This window comes from Calidris pugnax, unplaced genomic scaffold (assembly GCF_001431845.1).
Source record: "Calidris pugnax isolate Ruff unplaced genomic scaffold, ASM143184v1 scaffold103, whole genome shotgun sequence".
NCBI lineage: Eukaryota > Metazoa > Chordata > Aves > Charadriiformes > Scolopacidae > Calidris > Calidris pugnax.
This window is the reverse complement of record NW_015090990.1, coordinates 3998804-4010919: the sequence shown is the minus strand read 5'-3', so window position 1 is coordinate 4010919 and position 12116 is coordinate 3998804. Positions and strand designations below refer to the sequence as shown.

The 12116-nt window shown below is 39.8% G+C and overlaps 1 protein-coding gene across 4 annotated transcripts in view; it reads left to right on the top strand.

Annotated features, from left to right (window-relative positions):
• The window catches only part of ITGB6 (integrin beta 6), a 63115-nt gene that overhangs the window by 34899 nt on the left and 16100 nt on the right, over nucleotides 1–12116 (top strand). For all 4 annotated transcript variants that reach the window (XM_014954778.1, XM_014954776.1, XM_014954774.1 and 1 more), the window contains 4 exons: nucleotides 5000–5089; nucleotides 9839–9973; nucleotides 10424–10841; nucleotides 11765–11987. In XM_014954778.1, the coding sequence (XP_014810264.1) occupies nucleotides 5000–5089; nucleotides 9839–9973; nucleotides 10424–10841; nucleotides 11765–11987 (866 nt within the window). The remainder of the gene's footprint in view (nucleotides 1–4999; nucleotides 5090–9838; nucleotides 9974–10423; nucleotides 10842–11764; nucleotides 11988–12116) is intronic.

Here is a 12116-nt window from a genome sequence, read left to right as displayed (position 1 = left end):
ATCGTGTGTTTTTTCAGCTGACCTAAGAATTTTATTATTTTGTCTTTGTTTCTGTGTCTCTTTTCAACAAGACAAATAGGAAAGTAGTGGCAAGATTAAAAATACAAAACACGATGGACAAAGTCTTCTTCCCTCATGTATCATTCCTCATGTTCACTGAGGGGAAAATAGTTTATTACAGGAATTTTTGATATTAGGATTTGCAGAATCCTGTTCCATGAAGTAATTTCTTGCTCTATGAAGTCATGTCAGGGGAAATGGGAGCCACGTGAAAGGGGAGGGTGGAGGAGCAGTGGTTATGGATATACAAAAATCCATATTTTTAACAAACTGAGTATCATTCATACCTGCAGCTCCATCAGTCATCTGTGCAGGCACGAGTTTTCAGACTCCGCAGATATAAACTCTCCTGAAGCCTCATGCTGCTTTTGGCTGCTGGTGTTCCAGCCGTGAGCTGATGCAAAGCCACTAATGGCTACTTGACTGCTTTGTGCAGTGAATGTGAGCAGAAGTCCTCTAAGATAAAGTGAGAAGGGTATTGGCAATTCTTTTTTCCTTTTCTGTCCAGTCCTGCCACTGGGAAGTAATCTTCCTGTGCAAAAAGAAATTCTAGATAAGAATTCAGAGGATAATACGGGGGTTCAGAGGATAATATGGGGGTTTGCAGCCTACACTTGGCTGCCTGGCCACATGCTGCTACATGAAGGGGGACAAGGGGAGAGAAATTGTGCCTCCACATTTATTCAGATTGGTTGAGAGGGAGCCAGTAAGAGTGATCCTGCTGATACAATAAGCTTGGCTTTCCAAAGGTGAAAAAGGTTTTTTCCTTGGAAAAACCTTCACACAACATTTCTCGTTGAAAGCAAATAGCAAAGGAATGAGAAAAGTGCTCCACTGGTGTGATAACCACATGGAAAACAGGATAGAAAAGTTAAGGAAAAAGGTCCTACTTTACAGCAGAGAGCAGGTGAGCTCTTGAGGTATTCACCAATATGAAGATTTTCTATTTCTATCCTCTGTGTAACCCAGAGAAGATCCCCCCAGTGCTTCTCTGACTGGTTGCAGTTGTATAGTTGTCTCCCATAGTTCAACAGAAGTCACATCTTTCATAAACTGACTCTCAGTTACAGTCTTGACAAGGGAGGAATCACTCTGCATCTTGGAGCACTGACTGCCTGGCTTTTTCAAAGACTGTATTAAATACTGAGCTGAGGTGTGAAAATTTACCTCAACAATAGTAGAATTCAATCACTTGCAAGTGCAGTGGGATTCTATAGTCATAGCATAGATTAGTTACAATTTGTACATTACAAAGCTTTTACTAAATCTGGTTATTGCTCAACAATATCTTAATAGGAGCCCAATTAATGACAAGTGAAAACTTTTCCATGGTTTTAGGAGAAGCTGCATGAAAAGGGACTGTTCTAGGAGGTAGTTTGGAAGTATGTGTTTGATTTACATAGCCTTATTTTGTCCAAAGAAACTTTTGTCTTACTGATGGCATTATATCTTCCCTTGGAAATTGCTGGTGGTCACCCTCAGAGTTGTCCAACACTGTTCTTATCAGGGGTTTCTGTTTCAGTATCCCTGTGTCAGTGTTATACCAGTATCAAAGTTATCAAGTGGCACCCTTTGTTCACTGGGAACACTAAATGAAGATTTATAGCTAACAAAAAATGCAAGCTATTGTTAACCCAACTGGGGATTGGTTTGTTCTTGTTACTTTCTTTGTCGGGGAAAAAAAAGTGCTATTATCTTCTATCTTGTAGGGTATACAGTAATCCCATTCAATATATTCTATCTGCTCTTTCACCTTTTCAGTACTGCTTTCTGTTGCTTATTTGGGCAGCTGTAGTTGTTATGGTCTGCTTTCTGTCCTGTAGGTGATGTGGAAAATCAGCCAGAGCAAGTACAAAAATCATATATAAGTCTCACTGCAGTTTTTCCACACTACAGTGTACCTTTTAGGGTATGTGTAGGACCTGCAAACAGGTCAATAGTGTCATGTTTTCATCTGCATGATTTGTATTTGTAATATAAATATAAATAACAAGGTATCTATTCTTAAGAATGTAAAAAGAACAAAGCAAGACAATGAGAGTTACTCTTGTGACAAGGCCACTGTTCAGGTTGCCTGGAAGAGGGGAGAGGACCCTATAAGCTGACACTTGGGCACCACCATTAAATCACTCTTGTCTTAGTGTTTCACTTCTTTTTAAAAGCCTCAGTGATGGAGATTGCACAATCTCCCTCGAAAACCTTCCCAAACTTAATCATGCTTTGAGGTGGAAAGCCTCTCTCCAGTCTCATCTCAAATCTACTTCAACTCAGCATCTAATTATAGCAGACCCGAAAATTGACCATTGCTATTTATAATTTGGTTCTTAGGGAGAAATGTACATTCAATGTACATTGAAATGACTGTGAGGGCTTAGAAAGCAGCTCTTTAAATAGACTTGATAGATTCCATTAGTCTTAACTGCAGTGTTCAGACTGTCAAATATATCGTTTATATTTCCAGCCCTGTATAATCCCCAGCAATTTAGCCCAAAATAATTCAGTCATTTAATATTCTTGATTCTCTTCAATTGAATTTTCAGTTTATCCACTTACATGTATGTGTATTATTACTGAGCACACAAATATTGTGGATTCCACAAGCTTGTAACATAGCTTGCGGATCCTTCCATGCAACCAAGCAGCTACTGCACAGCAATCTAAAAGAGGGGTAAGATTTAGGTCTGATGGTCTCCCTGACCACAAGAACTTTAAAAGCAGTCACGTGGAAACATTTATAAGGCCACTCAAAATTAATGCAAGAGAGAAGAGGAAGTTCTTTACACTGAGACCTGATAATTTGAGATTATTTGTGAAAAAGATTATTTTTTCCCCCAAAAAGGTCTCTTAAAATATATTCATATATCTAACTTTTTGCATCATTAGTCTCACCAGTCTCACCAAAGCAGCGGGGAATGTTTTTATTCTATAAAAGTTATTCACTCAAAAAGTATCTGTGAATATTGCAACGATAATGATATTTTGACAAATTGTGTAAATCCTATTTTAGTATAAAAGAAAACACCAGTCTGTAAGGTTTCATGAAGTAGTTGTTACTATTGCTTATATTATCTGTTTAAAAGCAGAATTCTTAAAAAAGATATTCAAACTTAGGGAAAAGATTCCCTCTATAATCCTGACTAAGCAGCGCTTCTTTTGAAACAGAAATTGCTCTTTTTTGTACAAATTATTTCTTTTTATATCACAGGAGAATACTACTTGAAAATTGGGCTTTTCGGACTGCATTTCACTGCTGAAAATTGAACTAAAAATATCCCAGTCCCTACACTCGTACAAAAATTCAAATTATTTTTATAAATTTGGCATGACACTCTATGATGAAAATTCTCCTACTGTTTACACTGCTAAAAATCAGACATAATCCCAGTGAACTCAAATACATAACTGTCAAATTTCACTAGCATGAATCAGGGTATCTGTATAAAAAGGAACTTCATCTTTTAATGAATATTTGCTAAAAGAGTAAATTCCATGGCATCCTCTGGATAGTTTTATGATAGTAGCACTCCGAAAGCACCAGTCTGCCTCACCTTGTCAATGGTTAAACAGAAATATGTGCTAAAAGACAGGGTTTAACCAATGGACTGGAGATACACACTTAGACTGGGCTTGCAACGTCATCCTTGTATCACCACGCCAGAAAATTTTGGTTCAAAGGGGAAAGATAAAACAAAGTCATTAGAACAGTATATCCCTGCTGTTTGTTTTGCATACCGCAGATTAAAGGGTACTATACTTTAAATTCCAGGTTTATCGTCTTTTCTTACACTTATCTCCTGAAAGCTTCAATATTCTAAGAATCCTTGAGAGAGCACTAATCGCAGGAGGAGTCAGGAATGTAAAGTCACCAGCTGTAACATAAAATGCAGTTAATCCCACTGATTTACAATAGCACTTTAGAAATCTAATGAATGATAAGTATTCCATACATAATATATAAAGTAATCACAGGGGTTTTGGAGATGTAAAGTATAAGAGGAATATAAGGGTGTCCAATGATCCATATATAATAATAGCACTCTGGATTTTTTTTTAAATTAAAATAACAACATTGATATGTTAAATTGCAATGGAAAATGAGTGTTATTAAGTGTTCATCATTAAAAACACACATTCTGTTTTTTGAAGGCATGGGTGCAAGCAAAAGAGGTTCATGTAGTTAACAATCAGAAAAGATAAATTTGAATTGACTATATTTAAAATCTAGCTGCTAGATGTCACGTTAGTGTCACAATGCAATTTAATGCAAAAAAAATTAAAAGAAAACTTATCACTGAAATAAATTGACACTATGTTATTAACATAAAGTCAACATACAATCAATCATACCCAGAGACTGTTGGGATGTACGTGGTGTGTCACATCATTAAACCAGCAGCATTTTTTTTTTAAGGGTATCTGTTCAAAGTTCTTGTAGCCCTTAGCTTAAACTTAACTTCTCTGCCCTCACTAACCAGGAATTTGAGGTGCTCAGTTGCTTGCAAAGATAAAAAAGTGACTGCTGTTATTGAATGTAGGGTCCAAGACCCTCAAATAGTACAGCAACAGTAGAGCAGCTGAATCTGGTTTTGGTTATTGTTATTAGAGAAAAACACAAATGTTGACAGAATATATATCTTCATTCTAAAGTTGAAAAATTATAGCTCAAAAATACTCCAGTATCAAACTTCCAAGCACATGGGGGTTATTTATCAATGTACGCCCCATTAATTTGCAGTGAAAGGAGCACTTCTCCATAGGACCTTTTCAACAGGACGTGTGTCATTGAATCTGCAAGGATCCTTGAAAATGTCGCTATTTTTTATTTCAGTTGGCTCCAACGTATTTGATTTTTTTTTTCCAGACGGTAGCTCCTTGCCACCTACCATGTTACCTAGTCTTTTTTTTATGTTTTAATTTTGTTTTATTTTTTTATTTTCAGAACTATGCAAAGCTTATTCCTGGAGCCACTGTTGGACGACTACAGAAAGATTCTGGAAACATTCTCCAGTTGATCATTGCTGCATATCAGGTAAGGCGTTCTCTCCCTGCATGTCTATATTTTCAAAATCAGATTGCTGTTTGGTAAAAATAAGTGTCTTTGATTCTTTTTCTGCACTAATTACTAGAGCATCACTTTTTATGCTTAGGTGCTGACCTTAAGAGGAAAAACTTTGTCCACTCTGAAGATTAAGTGAGCACAGAAACAAAATTCCTAAAACCTTGTCATTCCTTGTTTCTGCTGGAATGCTAAATTCACATCGGTGTCTCATCTGTCTTCCTGTCTTCAGAGTCCCGTATTTCATACCGACTCTTAAGAGTATACCTTCTTTCATATAGGTATTCAGGTCTCCCGGTTCAATACCTCAACAGGGACTCGACTCCCTTCCCATCTGTTGCTCTCACCAGGGCAGATGTACAATCACTCTGCTGGAATATCTGGGGGGAAAGCGCTATCTCGTGCTCAGACCTCTTTTCTGCTTTAGCAATTTGATGCTGCCCCTGTGAGGCTGTTCTGAGCTTTTTAAAACACAGAACACAGGAGATGAAATAGGTTTGTGTAGATAATACCAAGACTTGAATGGGTTTGCGTAGGTAATACCAAGAAATACTGTAAAGATGACAGGAAGATAAACACAGGGCTATTTTCCAGAGCTTTGTAAAATGCATCCTGGCTACCTGGTTCTCTTCTGTCAGGGGAATGTTTTTAGACAGTTTTGCATGTCTTTACACAGATATATTAATTTACATATATGCTAATATACCATAGACTTCTTTCTATCTCAGCCCCTTTTCATTAAAAACCTGCTCTACCAGTTGGCTACAAAGCAAATAACTCTTTGCAAAGAGCTTCTGTTTCTTTCCCTATTCTTTTTTCTGCTCTTCTTCCTATCACCTGACTGAGATGATCATCGTTATGCCCAAAATTATTTTGGTCTTGATGATAAGAAGGCAAACCAAATTCTTTTATGACTCTTACAAAAACAATACAATTGGTGAGCTATATTTTTTAAAATTAATTACAAAGTATTACAAGATTCTCTAACCTATGAAAAATTAAATAAGCAAAGAACTTTAAGGTTAATCTTGCGAGTCTACACATTTTAATAAATATGAGGAGAAATCTTTACATGAGCAAAGTTACTGCTAAACATCCCATGGCACCAGGATTTCACTTCCGGGGTCCAGCCTGATGCTGGTCACATTTGGTTCTTGTCAGGATTTCTTGAGGCTGGCACTCTACCAGATAGACAGGTTCCTACGTTTAACAGCTGAAATACCATTTTATTGTCCAGTGAGTAATGGAGAAACATAAAATAATTGTCCCGGTGCTGTGTCCTGCTCCCTTTGCTGCAACATCATGTTAAATGCAGAATGGTGCTGCTGCTCAGTGCAGTGTCATGGCATCTTCTGCCTTGCTGGCACGCTGGAAAGGTAGAGAGTGCATCCTTGCCTCTTCCCCTTAGAGTTACTGATTGTCTAGATTTATTTTGTTTTTCTACTCTGCTTTTTGAACCTGCTGATATTTTCAGTCTCTATTGCCTCCTCTGGCAAAAGGGAGTTTGTGTCAAGATACATTTTTTTTTTCCATTTTTAAACTACTGCCTATGCTTTAAAGTTTCACTGAGTGCACCTTATTTCTGGTGTTGCGAGGTTTGGTGAGTAACAGCTCTGCATTCACCTTACCTTCATGTCTTTATGATTTTGTAATATTTTAATCACTGAGACACCTTCCACCCCTGCAGCCTGCTTTCCAAATTGGACAATCGCAGCCTTTTAAGTCTCTCCTCAGCTGCTCCACCCCGTTGGTGACTTTAGCTGACCTTCTTTTTACCTTCCCCTCCAATGAATCCTTCCTGAGCAGTAGAGACCAGAAGAGCTTGCAGCACACAAGACAGGGCATACTAAGGCTTATACAGAGGCAAAACAATACCCTCTGTCTTGTTCTCAGCATCCTTGTTTGTGGCGCCCAGGACTGTTGGCTTTTTAACTGCTACGTGCTGAGCAGATCATCTCCCAGAGCTGTCAGTGATGACCCCGGTGCAGGTCCTGATTTGTTTTGGCTGGTCCAGGGTTCAGCCATTCTGTGGGCAGGGTTTGGAGGGGGCTCTGAGCTGGGTGTTCACTCCTCTGCCATAGCTGCAGGAAGGTGGCTGCAGGAATGATGCTCCTGCCTTCAGGCCATACCTCTTTGTGTCCTTGTTCAGGTACAGCATGTCTGGACCACACACCAGAGTTGCTCATAGGTTCTTAAAATCCCACACATATTTCAAGATGTACAAAGCGTACAAGCAGCAACATGTAGCACACTCAAAATTTCCCAGAGCCTGTTTTATTGCTTCATGATTGAAAATCTTCCAAGTAGGAAGATTTTCGAAACTGAAAACCATCTTATAAGTGAAGACATCTAAATTTTTTTGAACTGGGAAGGGGGGAAATGAAGGTTAAAAATCCCAGGCAAAACAGAAGACCTAATTCCACTTCTGACACAGCCCTTTCATGATACTCTCAGCAGTGTAATTCAATGACCAAGTGACTCTGTTTCTTTACCCACAAAAAAGGAATAAATAACTATTTGCCACCCAAATGTAGAGTTAGGCCAAATCTTTTACTGCTTTTGAAATGCCTTTGAGACGTTGTTTGCTGTACAAACACAAGGATTGCTAATACCATTTACCATGTGTTGCTATCTAAAAGCTTCAGAGAGGAAGTAAGCAAGTTAAGAAAGTCTGAGCTGTCAAAATATTTGTTCCAAGTTCTCGTGTTCTTTCCAAGCATGACTCATTTTCTTCTGTAAGCATGTTTCCACCTGCTTTGTTTAACATTGAATTCTGCATAACTTTGTATTGCAGAGCTGTAGGTTAAATTGCATTGTGACAGATATCAATCCGTCTGATTGAAGTTATTCCAGGTTTTTAAAATTCCAGAAAAATTCCTTTTTTTTTTTTTTTTTTTTCAGTGCTTACTTACCTTTTCACTTACAGGAAATGAGACCAAAGAAGTAATTTATTAAAACAGGACAGGTTACACAAAGGCACAAGTTTCTAACACTGCTTTGTCTGTTGTTTCACTCTAGAAAATTTTTTGAACCAGAGATATTTCTCTTTGAATAGCTTAAAGCTCGCTAAACTGTCTGCTATTTCTCCCCAAAGTACGGCCAGGCAGCTTAGTAGATCTAAAACACCATTAGAAGTCCTCACAGATATTAAGATCTAAGAAACTAGAGTCTGTCACAGTTTGTGTTCATTTTCAGTGGCATGGGGTGTGTATTTTGACGTCTCACAACTACAAGGCAGGTTCATAATGGCCCGGCACAGGCACCAGGATTCAAAGTACTATATCTTCTTATTCAGAAGCATTTAATTTTCTCTCACAGTTGCCCTCTATTTGAGCTTTGTAGTTTTGCAGCTGGTGGAAGCAGGACTATTTGGTGATATTTCCTGTAATATTAGCACATACCAACATTTAAAGTTTTGTCTAGAGGTTTGCTATATTTGGTCCTTATGTGAGAGCACAGCTAGTGCAAACAAATTATTTTTTAAGAATCTCTATATTGTTTCAACAACAACAGAAGCACCTAACCTTAGAACAAATGTGAAGACAAAACTGGACACCTCCAGAGCTACCAAGGTTACCAATCTGACGCCCAGTGCTCTGGGTATTGCGTCCTGCATAACGTGTTGCTGTTCTTCATTAAAGTGCTTTGGTTTACTGACAAGGTTTTCCAAATGAAAAGGTGTTAAAAATACCTCACCAAGCACAACCCTAAGAGAAATGTCCAGGGAGACCAGGACATGTACAAAGGAGTTGTTGGCTATGCAGGTTTATACCTATTCTGCGTTTAGTTGGTTTTACCTGATCAGACCTTTACTCCAGTGAGTCATCCTGATGACTTTACTGGAATGACTCACTGAAGTAAGGTCAGTGGAGTTCTTCATGCTGTGATTGAAGTGCAGGGGGTATTTTGTAAAGCAATTAAACTCAGAAGAGCACAAAGGCATGTCAGTGAGACTTTTGTTTAGCAATTGCTAAGGTACTTATGAAAATTTTCCATTTACTGGATACACAATCCAATGAAGTCATAGGGAATTTCCTTACGGTCTGCTGTAGGCTTTGGATTAAGACTAAGTTGCATAAGCAAAGTTGCTACAAAATATTTTAAAGTGTTAAATATAAAAACCTGGGTGTGAGCGAGTTCAGGAAGTAAGTTTTTCCCTTAAGAAATGAAAGTTTGCTTGAACAAATTGATTTAAGAAATGAGTAGGTTGCTGTATACAACTTGAAATAGGACTGACAGTGAGAGAGATTATGAGGTTTGATTCCACCAGCAGAGATAAACAGGGAGCAATATTGCCATAGGCTGACTAATCAGGAGAAGGCCAGTGTGAGCAATGCAGTCAGGGACACAAACCCATTCCTTGGGAAGACCAGAGCTAAAGACAAACCTGTATCAGTCAGCAGAGCACTTAGTGATGAAAGATGATTTAATATAAGACTGAATTTATTCTCCTGCAAGGGCAGGAAATCAGCTCCGTGATAGCGGATATTAAACTGATACCACCATTGCTTTCCACAGAAAGATGGTTCTGTTGGCACTTTCTTTGTTTTGCTTGTTCTCCATTTTTCTTGCAATACGGAAGACTGTGAATAAAGTGCTAAACCCACGAGTTTATTCCCTTTTATGTTGGAATAAGTTAAAATCTGTGTTAGACGAAAGTGGAGCATTAGCAGTACTTGGTAGTGTTATCATTCCATTCATCTCATACCTTTTTTCTTTTAGGAGCTGAGGTCCGAGGTGGAGCTGGAAGTCTTGGGGGAGACGGAAGGGCTCAATCTCTCTTTCACGGCCATCTGTAACAATGGGACTCTCTTTCCACATCAGAGGAAATGCTCTCACGTGAAAGTGGGAGACACAGTAAGTAAAGAACAAATTCACAAAATTTGTGAATGAATGAATGAAGTCCAGGGAATTTAGGACACCAAGGTAAAGAGTTTGCTCTTTATTAAATAATCTTCCTCCAAACAAGCTACAAAAAAGGAAGATTAGATATTAGGAAGAAATTCTTTACTGCGAGTGTGGTGATACACTGAAACAGGTTGCCCAGGGAAGTTGTGGGTGCCCCATCCCTGGAAGTGTTCAAGGCCAGGCTGGATGGGGCTTTGAGCAACCTGGTCTGGTGGGAGGTGTCCTTGCCCATGGCAGGGGGGTTGGAACTCAATGATCTTTAAGGTCCCTTCCAACTCTAACCATTCTATGATTCTGTGATCTGCAACCCTCTTGTTCTGTCCTCTGCATGTGCTTCCAGAGCACCCTGCAGAGCTACGTGTGCTGCAGCTCTGAACAGCCACCGTTTTTCTCCTCCAGGTCTCTTTCAATGTGACTGTGAGTCTTTCGTCTTGCGAAAAAACCAGAAGGCATATTGTGATAAAACCAGTGGGGCTCAGTGACACACTGGAGATGGAAATTCATCCCCAGTGCAGCTGTAACTGTCAGGTGGAGGCCGAGAAGAACAGCCCGAAATGCAACCAGGGGAAAGGATCGTTGGAATGCGGGGTGTGTGTCTGCAGCCCGGGGTACACGGGGCCACACTGCGAGTGCCACGAGGGCTCCCTGGGCACCAGCTCCTGCAAGGGCTCGGCGGAGCAGAGCTCCTGCAGTGGGAGAGGAGACTGCTACTGCGGGCAGTGCGTTTGCCACCCCTCCCTCTACGGGAAGGTCTACGGGCCACGCTGTGAGTGCGACGACTTCTCCTGCGTGAGACACAGAGGGCTCCAGTGTGGAGGTACAGTCCCTTGATGCTATTTTTGGTGCCTGCATTTTAGAGCTCACTTTCAGGTATCAGCTCGTGAATCTACATTTTCATCATACATTCAGTTGCAATCAATTCCTCATAAAGCATAATTTACTATTTCTGAATGATCTCTAGACTTTAAAAAAGAAAGAGCTTTTAACCCTGTATTCAAATTTAAAAATGAGACACCTTGAACCGCTCCATAGCTGGTCTCTGTTGGCATGGCTTTATTGGGATATAGCAGCTACCATCATACTGGGTCAGGCCTTTAATGGCTGTAGATGCTTGTAGCTCCAAGGAATTTTAGGCAAGTGTATTGATATACATCAGTATTAGTCACTGTAAAATTTCACTCTGACATAATTATCAAAGCATGGAAATGTTCATTAACTCACCTTAATTAATCACTTTTAGGAAAATTCTGATATTTTTGTAATTTTAACACCGTAACCTCAGTGGTTCTTGGTTTTTCTCAGCAAGATACAATCAGAATTTGAGAACTTGTATTTATAATTTTTTTCCTGGGCGGTATCACTGTAAATCAGAAGTGATTCTGATGAAACAATGGAAGTAGCATTAAACAGGCAGGAAATAGCAATGCCACTGTGCTGAATAGACAGGCTGAAATTATGCTGCTATAAATGAAAGAGGATTTACCCATTAGGTTGTGCACTTTTGGGAGATAAGATCTGTGTGGAGAACCCCAGTCAAGAGAATGGAGCTGTGCTGGCTTACAGCCAGCCTAAGCGAAAATTTGATCCTCTCTTAAAACTGAAAATGCTGGGGGAGGAAGAAGGATGCTTAAGGGTGAGGAGCTGGAGAAGGGAAAATACCTGCTATTAAGGAGAATTATTTTAAAGGCCATCATTCAGATTCTTATTAAGAGAATGATTTGAAGTACAATGTTTTTCCAGGCAATGGTGACTGTGACTGTGGGGAATGCCTGTGCCACAGTGGATGGACGGGTGAATACTGCAACTGCACAACTGACACCGGCGCCTGCGTTGCTGAGGATGGGACGCTGTGCAGCGGGAGAGGCCTATGCGTCTGTGGGTCGTGTGCTTGCACCCACCCGGGGGCTTTGGGCCAAACGTGCGAAAAATGCCCTCTCTGCGGGGACCCTTGCAGTTCCAGGAGGTAATTTACTATTTCTGTTTTTATGTGGTGCTGGTTTTATGTCTTTGGTGTTTGTATCATCCAGGTATCTCTCTCCTCTACTGCTTCAGCAGTGTGCTTACCGCCGCTGCCATCAATTGGATTTACAGA